The sequence below is a fragment of the Rhinolophus sinicus genome, chromosome 17 (genome assembly GCF_057876585.1).
Source record: "Rhinolophus sinicus isolate RSI-liver-muscle chromosome 17, RSI-T2T, whole genome shotgun sequence".
Taxonomy (NCBI): domain Eukaryota; kingdom Metazoa; phylum Chordata; class Mammalia; order Chiroptera; family Rhinolophidae; genus Rhinolophus; species Rhinolophus sinicus.
Genome location: NC_142517.1, coordinates 137,818,225 through 137,835,995, shown reverse-complemented (window position 1 = coordinate 137,835,995; position 17,771 = coordinate 137,818,225). Strand labels below are relative to the sequence as shown.

General features: G+C 36.2%; 1 protein-coding gene across 1 annotated transcript in view; it reads right to left on the bottom strand.

Annotated features, from left to right (window-relative positions):
- ARHGAP15 (Rho GTPase activating protein 15) overlaps nucleotides 1-17,771 on the bottom strand; it is a 620,344-nt gene that overhangs the window by 61,855 nt on the left and 540,718 nt on the right. Inside the window, exon 13 of the mRNA XM_019735910.2 lies at nucleotides 2,145-2,250. Coding sequence (XP_019591469.1) covers nucleotides 2,145-2,250 — 106 coding nt within the window. The remainder of the gene's footprint in view (nucleotides 1-2,144; nucleotides 2,251-17,771) is intronic.

Here is a 17,771-nt window from a genome sequence, read left to right as displayed (position 1 = left end):
AATAATGGAGACAGAGTAATTGATATTTCTCAAGATCTCCAAGACTAGGTATTCCACAGCGTTAAAGAGTGTCCTTTTCCATTTGTTTTATGACTTTGTCCAGTTAAAGTTACTGAGATAAGCACTCCAGTATTTACTTGTAACTTGAAGCCCCTTTCATGGTGTGACTGGATCCCAAGAGAAAAGAGTTAAACATTTGAGGAATGCTTACCTCGTGCCAGGCATTTTATATGCATTATCTCATTTAATTCTCATAACCACAATATATGGTTGATATTATTTAATCCGATTTTATGTGCTTGAGAGCATAAATGGAGTAAAGTATAGAACAAAGATTTGACTCTAGATCTCTTTCTGTTTCTTTAAAGCACAAGATCCTATCACTAAATCACACCAGTTTCCCACTGTAGCCAGTATGTGAAGGTGACAAGAAAGGACATTATAACAACAAGGGATGTTCTGAATTTTGACATAGGTTCCCCTCTGGGAGTAAACTGAGAAAGAAACTAATATGATGAATTAGATTAAAGCATGTTACCTAATGCAGTGACTGGTTAAGCAAATTAGGGACTATCCATACCGCAGAAGACTATGTCATCACTGGAAAAAATCAGATAAGTCTGTCTAATGAAATTGAAGTCTGTCTATGAGTTCCAAAGTATTTCAGAATAATATATACTGTATGATACCCTTTAACGCATTAAACAACCATACACTCATATGTTTGTATAGGCTGAGAAACAGGTCTGGAAAGATATATACAAAAATAAAAGTTACTTTTGCTCAGCAGGGTACAAGTAGGCAAATTTCACTTTTTAATCAAATTTTCTTCACTGTTGCTTACATTTTTTGTGTGCAATTATTTATATTACATTCACAATTAAAATTCATGTAATGAACTAGTTGAATGATCTGTAGGAATGACTTGACCCAAGGAACGGATGATTAAGGAAATTTAATCTCACAAAGGCAAAGCTGACCAATATATTTGAAACTCTATCAGGCTTCAACATTACTATATGCATATGGTGAAAGCTGAAACCTCATCACTTGCATTGAGGTCTGCCTTATCTGAGTAAGGTGTTAACAGAGGGCAAATCAGTAACAGTCATTTCAAACTTAACAGGTCCAAAATGGAACTCTCCAGTCTGTTCTTCCTATTCAATCTCTCCTCCTCCAGTTTTACCCATCTGTGTACCACTACCATTTCTCCATTTGCTCAAGCCAGAACCCTACGAGGCACATTTGATTTCTCCTTTTCCTTCCCCCCCATCCCAACCAGCAGCAAATCCAACCTTACCCACCTCCTTTCTTTAAGGGCACCACTCAAGCCACCATTATCTCTTGCCTAGACTACTAAGGTTGTCTCTGAATAGGTCTCCCAGCTCTCATTTTTGCAGTCCACTCTCCACATGGCAGCCAGAGTGATCTTTTATACTCCCTAAATTTAGCTCTGTTTGTGGTTCTTCATTGTGTTTACAATGGAATACAAATCTCTCACTGTGGCCTGTGAGAACCTATGTGATCTGACATCCATCTAATATTTGTGACCCCAACTCCTACCACCATCCTCTCAGTTCACTAGGTTCTTACCATCCTGGTCTACTTTCTGCTTTTCAGATACATCAATCTCTTTGGATCCTCTGGGTTTTTACACTTGCATTTTTTCTGCTTGGAATAGTCTTAGCTGTTCACATGGATGACACCATATTAATCTGAGTTAACATTTTACAGATGAGGAAATCAAATTTCAGAGAGTTTAACTTATCTGTGATCATAACACTTGCTACATGGCAGGGCTGCGTTTAGAACTCGTGTCTGAATCATCTCATGCTCTTCCCATTATACTATAAAACAGTAAAGATGGCCCATCGCAGGGCTCTGGTTACAGTTCTGACAATCAATCAACAAACATATGCTTGTTGAAAAGGCCAGGAAAAATAAAATTCATTCAGAAAGTTCCTTCTGTAACTTCTCCTTCCTACTCTAATACATTCTCTAGCTTCTGAAGGACTTACATCAGTGAAAAAGGAAAATCTGAGATTGATGCATTTGGAAACTCTTGTCTTAGAGATTTGAAATGAAATGTCGCTCATTTAGGAAACAAGTATATGACGACACAATGAGAAACCTTTACAACTTACTTAGTTAGATGTCCAAAGAGAACTTTCATGGTGTCACGATTTGGTGGAGGGAGTTTTTGTACAAGAGACTTCATAGTTTCAATTCTTGTGTTGTTATCTTGCTTTTCTGAAAAAAAGAAAAACAAACGTGAGAAGGGATGAGATTTCCTAAGGACATGCGGGAATTTTCTTAAGAAATTTCCGACTAAGACTTAGCAGCTTAAAGTCCTACTCAGCAGCCAAATGGAAGAGGTATAGTCAACATCGTTTCACGAAGTGGCTTCATTTTGACTTTAAATTAGATCGTGGTAATATGAAAGCAGCCACATTGTGGCTATGAAAGGATCTTCCTGTTAAGATCAGGTATTGAATCAGTACTTCTCACAAGTGTTTTACCATTTTACAAGGTATGGTAGGATGAATAATGGCCTTGCAAAGGTGTCCATGTCCTAACTGCTGCAACCTGTAAATATGTTACCTTCCACAGCAAAAGGGATTTGGCACATGTGATTAAATTAGGGATGTTGAGATGGGGAGATTATGCTGGATCATCTGGGTGGGCCGAGCGTAACCACAAAGGTGATTAAGAGGGAATCAAGAGGATCAGAGTCAGAGAGAGAAGGTGATGTGACAAAGGAAGCAGGAGAGATGGCTATGTGATCAAGGGCCATGGGCCAAGGAATGAAGACAGCCTCTAAACACTGGAAAAGGAAAGGAAATAGAAACTTCAGAAGGAACACAGGCCTGCCAACACCTTGATTTCTGCCTCATGAAAACGATTCCCATCTTCTGACCTCCAGGAATGTAAGGTGATAGATCTGCATTGTATAAAGCCACTGAGTTTGTGGCAATTTGTTACAGCAGCAATAGGAAAAACACACACAAGCTCACACATCATATCTGATTCAATTACCAATGTTCTGTTGTTTGCTTGATTTTGTGGAAGAGTAAAGGATTTTTAAAATTACTTTTATGCTATCATTTTTCCCTAACATATTTTGGTTTTGCTATAAATTAGGAAAGTGCAAAAATAAAAATTGCAAGTATAAAACCTAGTCATATACATTTTTAAATAAATAGGAAGTTCTTCAAAACTCCATACCACATAAATTGCTTTCCTTCATTTCATTTCTTTTCTTTTTTTTTTTTTTTTCCTTTATGGGCATGGATGGCATAATAAAAATTGAGCTACTTAATGCACTATGGAATGCATCTGACCATAGCTTTAATGAGGGCCTACACTTATATTTATTGAACTTAAACACTGTATATATATTGATTTAGGTGATTTTCCTTTTTATACTTTAACTTCTAGCACAGAGCTCCTGATGATTCTAAAGAGGTCGCCACTGTAAAAGATGATATATAAGAAAATAATGTGTAAGGCACCCACCCACCCATTCTCTTGTTCCTTAGCAAGACAATCCCATTGTTGAGGGAATGGCAATATACCCAGCTAAAAGAGTTCATTTCCCAGCTGCCTTGGAAGCTAGACTGGCCATGTGACCAAGATTGGCCAATGAGACTTAAGTCAAAGTATTATGTGGGACTTCTGGGGAGACCATGTGCAGGGTGCTGAGTTAGCTTTTTAGTCTTTTTACCTTTCTGCTCTTTAGAATGTAGACAGAACAGTTGTACCATGAGATGACCTCGAGAACTGAGGTCAAGCAAAATGGAACACACAGCTGGAGCCGTCAGATCAGTCCTGTACTCTGTCTTTACGTTTCTTTAACATAAGAAAATAAGCTCTTGGGTACTGAAACCTTAATGCATGGTTCTCTGATACTAAAGCCAAACACAGTTTCTAATACAACATGCTTCCCAAATTCCAGTTCATAATCACCTGTTACTAGGTGTATAAACTCAATATAGTGAGTAAGAAAGAGTTAATTCAGAAACTGCCAGTTTTTCTAACGCACCTCTGGGGGGAGGGGGGTGATGGAAATTATAAGGAGTTATAGGAAAATATCCTGAAGAAGATGGTATTTGGCTAAAGTGGGATGGGGGGTAATCTTCCTAGTAGAATGGTGCTTGAAAGCTTGTCTTCTTCCTCCTAAAACCACAAAGTTCTATAAATAATACCTCCCACAGTCAGAGCTTTCAAAATTGCAGTTATTCTTAGAAGAGTTCCAACATAATATAGATTGGACAACTGCAAATAAAAGAGACAAAAGGGAGAGGGAAAGAAAAAAAAGAAAAGCCAGTTGTAACATCATAGCAGGCAACAGTGATGTTGCTGTATTATCTTTCTGCCACATGAGTAGACAGATCCCTTGAAGCTTAATGATGGTAAGACAATGTGATGCTTCATAAGACCAGTTGGCACCTCTGGGATTCCAGAAACTCAGGAAGTGGTACGGTATGCCCAGGACAGAGCTCCTAGGGATACTTGCATACCTCGTGTCTAGCCATCTGAAGCTAATGCCATACACCAATGGTTATATACAAAGATGCAGCCCATGCTAGTAGTAGAATTTACCTGAGGATCTTGTGAACCACTTGGTTCAGGCAATAAACATGATATTAGAAGAGGTGAGAGGGGAGGGGAGGAGAGGAGACCTTTCTAATGTTACTGAAATCTCTGGCCATAGTAATGATCAAGTCAACATCAGAGTCTCCAAAACAGCAATCAATTGCCATTAAGGTCCACAGAAGTAGCAGTCATACATTAAGCTGGACAGACAATAAGTAGGGAGTGGTCCAAATGATTATATCCAGCAAACCTCAGTTTTCAGGAACGTATGATCCAGTCAAGGGTGCGTTTCAGAAGGGTTTGGGGTTGCTTAATTGAAAATATTTGAATTTTCAAGGTCTCTATCATGGTGCTTGGGTAGGAATTAAAACTTACACTTAGCCTCTTTAACCACGAGGTAAAAAAAAAATTATAAACTTCCCTAGACAGAGTCAGTTCTCCTTCTTCTATATGCCATTGCCCTTAAGACATTCTATTTGTACAACATTCCACATAATATTTCCATGGCTTGAATGCCTGCTAATTTCTCCCATGAAAGTAAGAGTTTTCCTCTAAAGCTAGGCAGCTCTTATACTGGCATATAATGGGTTAAATGAACGAAGAAAGAATAAGTGAACAAATCAAAGACATGAGCATGAATTGGAATAGACAGACCTTGGTTTGAATTCTGTAACAGCTTTTTATTAGCTGTGTGGTCATGGATAAGCTTCTTATTTTCTTTGACTAATATCTAAAAGGCCAGTTTTATGGATTAAACAAGGTAGTCTATAATGTACCTAGCACAGTGACTAGTAAAAAGTAAGTACTCTGTAAATGTTCACCCATTTCCTTCCCTTTCACCTTTTTTTGAGGCTCATTCTGGGTCTGGTTCTCCTTTCATTTTCAGCAGTAATTATACTATCTGGCTGCAGTGAGCATTCAAAATGTAGGTGCTAATACTTGAACTGAGTCGGTGCCAACTGGTGACAATACACTTGCTATGGTAGCCAGGCATTTCACAATACTCAATACTTTGTGATAAGCTGACAGACTGATGACCTGATTGGTGAGCAGTTCAGTTACATACGAGAATCCTTATAAAGTATCTGGTGGTTTCCATGTCTGCTTGTAAGAAACATCCTACAGGAAGGGTATTTATAGAAAAAATTTGTTTCGTTTCTTTACTTTCATCCACACTTGAGGAATTGGACAATTGAATAATGGTATATACATGTTCATGGCTAAGTTATACATACATGGAGGGGGAACTAGACAATGGCTTAGAGATGGCTGAGATATTAGTAAGGATTTACTTATTTTACAATATCATCAGAACAAATTCTTTGAAAAGGTTATAGGAAAGCAGTGGTTTCCCATTCAAATCAATACCACACCCACTCTTCCATAGCTTGCAAAATCAGGAAATAACACAAACACTTCTAAGTGGAGGAACATCTAAAAATATAATTGGAAACATTAAAATCGAAATGACACCTTTTCAGATCTGGTTTATTGATGTGTCATATTAGGAATTAGAATCTGCATACATAATACAGGAGTGGTTAATGAGCTAAGATTCATACATGGCTTACTAAAGATGTGTCAACTGTCTTCAATTGATTCAGTGAGCATCTGAAAGACAGCATTTTCTATTAATATTTCTCCTTCAGCATATGGTTTCTCACTACTGTGAAGTATTGAGAGTTTTGAGAAGATTTGAGATATCTCTGAGTTTTTTACATTATGACTAACGGGGGAAAAAGAAACTTTTTCTACATGGGGAATTAGAGAACCTCTTAGGTAAAATGTATACTAAGAGACTTATACAAAATTTTTTCCAATAATAATAAATTCCATAATTCTTTCCCCTTTCACTCCCATTTGCTCGTATCTTTATTCCCTAATGACTTATTCTGTATCTACTCTACACTCTTTAATACCTCCATTTTAGTTCCCCACCCAACCCATATCCTAAAACTCTTTCCAAACTCTAAGCTGTGAACCCATAACTGCACACAAAACCTTTCTGTAGGACTTCACTTGGGCCACCCAATAATGAAAAATATACATAATGCACATGTATACATTAAAATAGTAAACTGTTTCTTACTGATGCCCACTCCTCACCCTCTTGGCCCCATATTCTCAAATGACACTGAACTGTGTTGTAAATGAGCTTCTTCAGAAACAAGCCCAAGCTACTTAGAGAAGTAACATCTCCTACATGATGTAAAATAGCCTTTAATGTTATGATAAGGATGTGGCTTTATAGTTTTCCCCTGATTCACGGTTTTGAGGACACATTTTTTAAAAATATGGTTTATGATAGTTACATTTGCATTTATCTGCATGAAATGTTGCCACTAAAACAAGGACATTTACAACCGAATGTCTTTTTGCAAAGAGATAAGATAAAGTTGTACAGCGATGGAAAGAGTTCTGTGCTGTGCAGAACCCTGGACCTGATGACCCCTGGACACTTCTGGCCTTATCATCCATGCATTTATTATTCTTAACTTATTTATAGCTACATGTGGAATCATATTTCAAAATTAATTCTGCTTTGTTATATAGGTTCACCCAGAGGAAGAAAAGACCAAATTCTCCCAAGTAACCAGTGTATCAGGAGCACTTTGCATTCTATTTATCTGTAATTTTTAAAGGACAACTGTACTCCTTTGTCTTAAGGAGGTCAATAGTATCACAGCTGTTCTGCCTGTGAAAGTTATTCTGGAATGTATAATGCATCCTGTATGAAAAAAATGGTAGGCACTTACATGTCAGGGCTATATTTGGAAGAAAGCAGTTTAGTTTCTATCCGGTTTATACTTTTTATATTGTGACCATTTCAGCATTTAGAGACTGTCCTGGCTTATAGGATGAATGAATATCTTCAGAGAACATTTTATGTGTTCAGCGTACCCTGCAACTGCTTACAAATCTTTTAGGATATGCTTTTTAATTACACAACTTGAGTTAGGGGTTAAGGAACCATACAAGGCATGGCAACACCTGCTTGATAAATTCCTTTAAATAAATTACATTTACTTTAGGGAGAGACTCTCCAGGGCAAATTCAAGACTCACACATATACAAATAGACACATGCTTCAAACTCATGTTATATATAAGAGAAGCAATATACTGCGGAGGTGTCTAAAAGAACTAGGTTAGAATTCTTGCTCTGTTATATTATTTGGGGCAAGTTGCATGAACTGTTGACACTTCCAGTTCCTTACCTAAAATTACAAAAAAAACCCATATACATAGCTCATAGCATTGTTAGTAGAATTAAATGTTTCAGTGCACATAAATGTACATATAGTAAGTGCTCATTAAATGTAAGTACCCTTGCTGTTCAAATCTTTTTTTTGAATCATCCTTTCTCTCAGCCCCGACACATGATTACTCATAGTTCAAGGCTGTTTCTAAAATCACTGGAAGCCACAAATTTCACTCTTTAGTATTCTTTCCTAAAAACAGGAACAGCCCACAGTATGTGGCACTTTTGTAAATACATAGACTGCTGCCCATAATCAAAAAGCATTTGGTTATAATCATAAGTAGATACAGTGTATCATAAATAGATGTGTCATTATATCATAAACAATGGCCTTCAGGCTAACCTGTGGTTGGACATTTGCACTTTTTCAAGATTCAGTGGCCCCCTTAACCCCCCCCCCAAACCGGAAAAGTCATGCTTTATATTTAATTAAAAGGAAGGCACGTTCTCAATGCCTGCAATATCTGGTACATTTGACATTAGGTGTTGAGAATCTATGTCAAAACAGTTCAACTTGACAACAGAGGTATGTAACTTGCAGCAGGAACTGAATCTACTTGACTCACGTAAGACCTCTTTCTTTTTCTGGTGGGGATCACTTGAGAATTAGACCTAATCACCTCACTAGCACACCAGACTTTTCTTGTATTCAGTTTCTCTTTCTAGGAGATGTTAACATTTTGTCTGACTTTTAAATAAAGAAGCCCTTTTAAGAAGAATTTTTAAAATGGACTTAACTTCCCCGAATAAGTGTCAGTAACAAAAATGCTTTGGCCCCTGGATTGCCAGACGTCCGTGATTCCTTGACTTGTGAGGAAAGATTTAGGATAGTGGCCAATTTAGCATCATTTCCAGAGGCCATTTCTGGTCCTTGTTCTGGAGGAGTTAGGCCAACCATAGAACGCTGTTAGGAACAAACCTAATCTTAAGTACCATCTCTATTTCTTTCAGCTTCCACTCCTACTCTCTGGCAATAAACAGTTCAAAAATCATTTAAAAATAAAATAAATTTATCTATTTCTTAAATCATTTTAAAAGTATTAAACACATACAAGGTCTGGCAATTAAGTTTGTGAATTTGTTGCAACGATGTTGCTAACCTTTTTTGCATATCAGAAGGATTATTCATTATGAATTTGTATCAACTGGACAAACAGTTAACCAAGTTTACTATTTGGAAGTGCTGGAAAGGGTGAGTGAAAAAGTTAGACCACCAATTCATAGCTTTTTGCCAATTTATGGCTCTTGCATCAAGACAATGCACCAGCTCACACAGCACTGTCTGTGAGGTAGTTTTTAGCCAGTGAACAAATAATTGTATTGGAACACCCTCCCTACTCACCTGATCTGGCCCCCAATGACTTCTTTCTGTACCCAAAAATAAAGGAAATATTGAAAGGAAGACATTTTGATGACATTCAGGATATCAAGTGCAATACTACAGCTCTGATGGACATTCCAGAAAGAGTTCCAAAATTGCTTTGCAGGGAGGACCAGGCACTGGTATTGGTGCATAGCTTCCCGAGGGGAGTACTTTGAAGGTGACAGTAGTAATATTCAGCAATGAGGTATGTAGCACTTTTGCTAGCATGAGTTCGTGAACTTAATTGTCAGAACTCATATACACGGTTGAAGAAAACAAATATATGAAGGCTTATGTGCAACCTTTGGCAGATACAAAGCTGGCCTCTATCATCTGTCATTTTACAATCCAGAGGGGCAGATAAAATACAAAATATGTCATAAGAGATGTTTAAATTTAAGACCTATCATAATATAAGTATCAGTGAAGTTTATCTCTTTCTTCTGACTGAAGGGATCCGCTAAGATGATCCTTAAATTAAGAAGCTTCTGAGGTGTCAGCTCATTATACCAAAAATAATTTTTTTTTAAATTTGAGAAATGCAATAAACAATAAATCAACAAATGTAAAATTTTGTTTAATCAATTTCAGAAGGCCTTCAAAATATTATTCTTAGCTTCTTTCTACGTCCCCAAATGTATTCAGAAAAGTATTAAAATTGCCTTTTCTTTTTCATGTAACTGTATCTATGTTATTCTAGGGACTTCTGGTGCACTGACCTCACATTGAGGGCAAGTATTCAAGTTTTAGGCTCTCAGTAATTTTTAATAAATGGTATTGCTTTGGTGTAATCAATTTTAGATGATAACATTTCCTAAAATTCACCAACCTGAAATTGTCTCATAAACCAGACTTCCTCAATTTAGCAACAATGCCCCCTCTTTATCTGACTTGAAGACTAAAGCAATGGCTGACACATCAGCAGCAATCTTTATAGGAAAAGCATGATTGTATTGTCCACCATAGAATTTCTTGTTTTCAAAGTAATTTTGGAGGTGTCATGGTGGCCAAGTACATTTCTGTAACTTACAAATGATACTAATTCATCCTCAGGCCATAGTTTGTATTGAGAAAATAAAGCTCACCAGTTTAGTGCTTTGAAATTCAGTTCTCTTGTGAGAATTTCCATTAAACTATATTTATTCATACATAACTAGTTTTACAAGCTTTTTTAAAAAAACAAGGTTTACCATTTTGGGTCATTTTACATCTTTCTAATCATAAACCAGCATTTCTTTTCAAATACTCAAGTAACTATTTATATAAAGCATTATCTTTGTACGTTTTCATAAGGGTAGAAACCCTACAAATACATTTCTAGATATGAAGTTTTTAATATAAGCGTCTATCTCCATTGGTAAACAAATTAAATTTTTAAGAGATTTAGAAAATCTCACTTGAAAACAACTAGGATCTGTTGTGCATTTAAGACAAACGCTAACTAAGAAATATTTTCCTCTGTCTTTTGGGTTAATTTTTTTTTTTTTTTTTTTTTTTTTAACAGGAAGCACATTAAACTTTATCCATACCCATTCATTTTGAACAAAAGGCCTCTGAAGAGGAGATAATGGTTAGCAAATGAACATAGTGTGGCCAGTTCATTTGACTTGGCCACACATTGATATTGAAAGCAGAAGAGAGTTAATACTACAAACATCGAAACCCGTTTAGAAATAAGGAATAAAATAATTTTATGATTCAGCCTTTTTTTTTTTTTTAATTGTGAGACTATTGTAAAAGAAGAAAAACAGGCAACATGTGGCAACTTTAGTCAGCATTTCTGAACTGGGAATGATAAACACCTCTGCCTGGCTCTGGCATTTATCAGGACTGAGATATTATTACCACATAGAGTCACAGCATGGTTACTGTTATCATCGGAAAAAAGAGCCAGCTAATCTTAATGGTTTGTAAAGCCGTTACCTGCACTGGTCTGACATTTATCATGATCATTTTACCACATGGGTCCTACATAGCAAAGGTCTTTTATCTGGAAGGGACATCACTATGAATTATTATTTGCAGCTAGGTAGAAAATTGTATGTTGTAGATACCTTTTCTCATTATAAATCACATAGTCACATTTCACCATTTCCCCCAGAAAGCTGCTGAGCCCAGGTTTTTTGCCACAGCTTGCTTTCCTCTCTCTCTCTCTCTCTCTCTCTTTCTTTATAGTTCCTTGAAAATATTAGCCATTTTTTTCATTAACATTCTTAATATAATTTTTGAAGAACTGCATATATGGTAGGTGAACATACAGACACACTTTCATTATAGTTAAGGGACATTCCTCTACATTCTGCAAAGGGACTGCACAGTACTTTAGAAATTGAAGTTGATAAACTGTCTACTTTTTTATTTTTATTTTTAATGCTTATTCTAGCTTCTGTCTTGGTGGTCAGATTTTCTCTGTTCTTGACCTCGTCAATAGGATATTTACCAGTAGATCAGACAAAATTTCTGATGTTTGATTTGAAATACTCAAAACCCTTATGCCATTTCTTGCCTGAAATTCTTAGCTTGGAAATATGTTCTCATGATGAGTAAAATATAGTTTTATTTTGTTAGATTGTGATTCTTCCCCCCCACCCCATATTCTGTTTTACTGAGTTACAATGAAGTAGAAGGTTTCTCCAACAAATTTGTTTATAAAATTGCTTAGGTTGTATTCCTAACTATGTCCTAATGACATACATTAATATATAGTATAGGAGAAATAAGGATATTAAAAGGTATGATGTTTTAGAATCATGGGACTAAGTCAGTAAAGTGAAATGCATTAATTTGACAATGGAAAATTACAATGAAAAGCCCAAGTTGTTTACCATGGGGAAGAAATGAACAAATACACTCTTTTACAAAGATTGAGACAACCAATCTTCTGAAAGAGATATTTATATATTTTCTTCTTTCTCAAGTGTTCCATTAGGAAAAACAAGCCAGAAATTCTGCACTTTTATAATGAAGAGGGAGGAGAATTCTGTGCCATTTTTGCATTTAGGAAGAAATGTGCAAGAAGAATGTGACAATTTAAGCAAATCAAGATTGTTTCAAATGGATCACAAACGGGACTTTGTGGGCTATTTTATACTAGCATGTGAAGCAAACAGTAAATTTGAAAGGAGGATTTTCTCAATGGTCTAGTTCTGATGTGTTTTCCCATTTCTTTGTGTTTTTAAAAGAGGGTTGGATGTGGTGTTTAATATTGCTTCGACTCTTTTGCAAATGAGGTCTGGAGAAATATTCACACATGAAGGAAAGCTGATGTGCTGTAATGCTGACAGCAGCTGGGGGGATATGAATGGAGAAACCAGATTCCCAAGCCTGGATTTAGCAAAAATAAACACCTATCTTTCCATTAAAAAAACTTTACCATTATAAATGTTTTTGGGCATCAATAGCAAACCACTCTCCTTTTGAAGAAGGCAATATTTTCCTCAAATAACTCCTTTATATAGAGGGAGGGTATTAAGTACTTTAACCTGACATGTAGTATTTTGTAGTGATGTGCACTAGTTTGCCTACCTTGTTACATTTGGATTCATATTAATTGTTATATTATTACAAATTCCCTTCAAAAGAAACCGTTTCTGTTTCAGAGACTTGTGAGACATGCTTGGATAAATTTGGGGATGGGAGAGGGAGGGAAGTGGTGGTGGAGGAGATCATTTGTGACATTAACTCCCACTTTTACTGCTCCGGAGGACTTGTACACACTTTGGTTGGGTCATCTAAAATTTAATTGTAAAGAGGTGGTCCAATATTCTAACACACTGCCTTATCAAAGGAACAAAGGCTACACGGATTTAAAACAACAAGCAACCCTTTTATTCTTCTTTAATTCAGAATGACTCTTTTGTTCTAGTTTAACATCATCCTGACATTATTGTCCCCCAAATACTGTAACCTGGGAGCATTTACCATAATTAGTGAGGGGCTTTGCTGCTTGGATTTTCCTCTTTTTCTGGGGGAACTGGGTGAATTGTTGAGTGCTAATGAAAGTCGGAGACTCCTAGTAGTAGTTGGAGCCAGGCACAGCGCGGGCAGACGCTTTAAGCTTCCCACTGTGCTGCAGTGCACGCCTCCCCGCTGTTATGTTTACCATAGTTTTAATGTCTGCGAGAAATTCCTGATGCAACCAAATTATGTTATGCCCTCTTGTTTGTCTAACCCCACCCCACCCCCCAACTGAGTATTCCTGTTGCCCCTGCCTATAACAGAAAGCTCCTTCTCAACTTTGTGGCCATCTTACTACTCAGTTCTTGCCATGAGAGCCCAGCTGCTTTGCAGCCATGTCTGGAGAATCATATATGGTCTATCTACAAGTTAAAGGAAGGTCACACACAAACTGTGCTCTACTTATGCCACATACTAACAGAGATCTTCGTCTCTATTGCATTTTAATTTCATCGGAGGTCATCTTAAAGCACCAAATTTAATCATCCAGCATTGACAACACTAGCGTAACATGCAAATGTACTTGGTGAAATGCACTGTCTTTAAAGAAATCTATTGAAAAATCTCAAACCATCACTGCAAGCTAATTAATGTATTCTAAAATAAAAACAACTAATCTGTGATTTGAGTTGATTTATCCTTTATCCTTTTCTTAAAAATGAATATCTCAAAGAGAATGACCATTCCATTGTATTGTAAATTGATGAATTCACCAAGTGTGAGGTACAGTGAAGTTTTTAATGAATATTCATACAACTCTTTCGATCCATTAACAGGGTGTAAAACAATGAGGATACACCTCATTCCCAGTTAGATAGTGGGGGGAAAGTGGAATTAATAGCATAAACAGCACTTGGGAAAGTTTAACTTTAATGTATCAAACTCCAGGTGCCAGAGTTTGAGGAAAATAACCAATAATAGCCATTTTTTACATATTTGATGGGACTGATTATGCAATGTGCAACTCTAAATGGCTTATAGCACATTGTAGCATGGTTCCATCCCATTGGCTACAGTAGGGTGCAGGCAGATGGATGACAGTGACAGGGAGAGAAGTGCTTTTGCTTAGCCGTGCGTTAAGATGCCATCCAGAAGCTCTGTGCACTGCAGACACTTCATTAGGATGCCAGGATAATGGTAAACTACCACTCAGAGTGACACCCCATTTCCTGCTTACTGAGCGCTCCAACCTCGGCAGATGTCAACAATCTCACAGTGCTACAGAGCAGACCTAACTTTCCAGCCACTTTGACTCCAATTTTTTCCTCCTAACAGTGCCATACATTATGTGCAATATGTAATGGCAAACACCTCACCGAAAACAAAATCTGCCCTGTTCGTTACGACTGGAGGGTTTTTTTTTTTTTCCTTTTAAAAGATGAGGGACAGTGAATTGGGCAAGAGAATATGTCCATTTCCTATTCTAACCTCAAAATTTCTTGTTGTGATTTCCATTTGCTAATCAGTTCAAAATGTTAATTGTGTGGTGAACTCTGATTAATAGTAGTTAAACTCTGATCACGGGGGATATGACTGTGTCTTTTAATTAATGTCCATTCCAAAGGTAAGACATTGTAGAATTCTTTTGTTAAAGATTTTAGACTTAGTTTCAGTATGGTTCTTAGTTGTCTGCCAAGAAAAGGCTGACTTGAGCATCTGGATGATATTTCCTCTGCAAATGTATAACTTGGGGCCATTTGCACACCTCCTTCCCAGTAATTCAAGCCAATAGAAACTTTTTTCCCTACGGTGTAAAGTACAAAATTCTTTTTATAAAGAATCAAGGTGTAGTTCAGATAATGAAAAAATAAAACCCCCAAATGGAAAAATGTTTTGAAATGTATCATTACGATAAATGATTGATTTGCATTTTATGATTCTAAGCATATTCTTAGAAGCTCAAAGGGAATGCCAGGACTAAAAATAAATATACTTCTCTCAGGTCTGATACCATTTCCAGGTAAAGATGCAAATGTAAAGAAGAAGTCTTAGGCAGAGGTCACACTCCAAGGGAGAATTTGAATGTAAACTTTCAATGTGATATCCTCTAAGAAGAGGGGATGCAAATCTTGACTTTAGGTTTAAAATAACATCTGGTTGGCAACACCTAACCACCTCTTGGAACTTGTCAATAAATATGCTTGAAGACAAAGAAAATAGACTAGAGTTCTTAAAATAAACAGGGACTGACAGTCAACATGATGACAAAAAGTTAAGAGTAATTTCCTTTAAGACAGATTGAACTTAATTGAAAAATGCCAGTGGTGGGACCAGCTGTGCTATTGAACTATTGAACCAGAAAGCCTGCCTTTCTAAAAGCACATAGAAATATCCTTATCTTTCTTCAAGTGTATGATTTCAGAATCAGAGACTCAAAGTCTATGCCGACCTGAAAGGCTACTCTCCTTCTTACGCAGCTAATACTGTTGAGGAGTGTGAATGCTTCCTTCCTCCCAGTCTTTTCCCCTTCTAACTGTGGATTTTCCCCTTTCACCTGCAATAATTTAGGGATAGACATTTCCATAAAATAACTTCAGAGATTGTGAGTGGAAGGCAGAAATAATGTCCCAATAATGACACATACCACCATAGGAATTGTAGTCCCATATGTCAAACACAGAAGGGGTGGAGACTGGGAAAATTCTATTAGGAGTAAATTGTTGGAATTCTAGTGTTTCACGTATTTCATCTTTTAGAGTGCCAGTGAGTTAAGGATTATAGTGGGAGAAAATTTGATGACAGGATAGTGGGTCTATAAGACAATAAATATGTTAGATAAGAATAAATACAAGAGCTGTGATTATCACTGTGTCATCTGGTATAGCTCCAGAAGAAGAATTAGACTAGAATTGAAGCAGAGTGTAAAAGGTAATATACATACAATGTTGGATACCTTCCCACCTTTTGAGATGAGTAAACATAACAAAATTTTCAACAGTGCATTGCCTATGAGAAAACTCATTTCAGGTAAGAGAACAATGCTCAGAAGTACAGAAATCTCACAAGGACCATGAGCCAACTAGGGAATAATTTAGCATCTTCAGTAGAACTTGAAAAACCAAGAAGTCTAATGAAATACATTAACAAGCAATAAGGAGCAAACAGGGTAAGATGAAAAGATACTAAGATAAGATGATAAGGAGATAGATGGTGAAGAAAACAGTGTGAAAACTAAAAAGGCAAAACAAAATTAAATTAGCACTAAAGGCCAAATTGTCATTGCAGAAAAATTAGGCCAGGGATATGGACGACAAACTTGAGAAGCTTCTCCAGAATGTGGAAACAAAATAATGATAGGAAGGAGACATGCTGGAAGTCAAAGAATTGAAAGATTATCTACAATTTATTAGTATCCTTGAGGAAACCAGAATATTTGAAAAGTATGTAATAATCAAGGACAAAATTAAACTTCTGTGAGTGAAAAAAACTATATCAGTATTAAAAATAAAAGCTAGGTTCTAAGAAAACCTCATTGAGTAGATATACTACTTTGACATATTTTGACAAAACTTTGAAATGATAAATATCAAGCACTATCTTACAAATATTTGAATAAAAATAACATTAAGTAAACAACCAGGCTTTCCTAAAACTTAGCTCATTAAGTTCTAAAGTGAAACAAAGCAGTACCTATTGTTTATAGAGAGTGCAGAAGTGGATTGTGGCCCCCAAATTCTGCACTTAAATTATCTTTTGCATGTTAAGACAACAGAATGATATTCTCATCTATTCAAAGATTTATAGTAGCACTGATTTTTTTAAAAGTTTACTTGAAAGCTTATATAAGACTACCAAGGGATGAATCAAAATTTATAAATCAAGAAGAGACATTATGAACAAAACCTAGTATCCTCTTTAGTTATTTGGACCCAAATTCAGATGGCCCCATCGGATTATCTCTCTCTGCTTTCCATTTCATTCTCAGTACCAGGAAATGATTTTCTTGGAGTCCATTCTTCTCAGTTCAGGTGAAAGCTCTGAGGATATATGATGACTATTTAAATCAATGACTGGTACTATTCATTTCTGGCATTTACTAGAAAACAGCATTATTGGAACATTGCATCGGAGAATTACTAAACAAGTTCTCTCTTTCCCTCTTAAAAATGAAAGCTTCAGAGAACAGTAGAATATTTACTCCCATTGATGGCTAGGAATCTTGGTAAGAATGTTTTATTTCTATAATAATTGTATTGAGAAACACTGAATTGGGGACAATTAAAGTATAAAGGCCAAGACAATCAAACAATGATAAATGTATATACATTTTCTATGTTACATAAGTCTTAAAATGTAGCAGTCTGGGGGGAAAAATACAGCGCAAACAGGTCAAAAGGAAATATCCCCAAAATATGGTGATGAAATTCAGAGTGATTTTTTTCTTCTTTCTACTTTATTGTTAAAGTTAACTTTAACAAATATTTATTATGTTTTTAATCTTCTAAAAGAGACAATTTAAAGTATGTTTGTTCAATTGCTATATGCCATATAATTATAGCTTTGCTAAGAAGTTAATTAAAAAGACTGCTAGAAAATATACCAAAATATTAAACATGATAAGTTATCTTTGAGTAATAGGATTATGGATGATTTT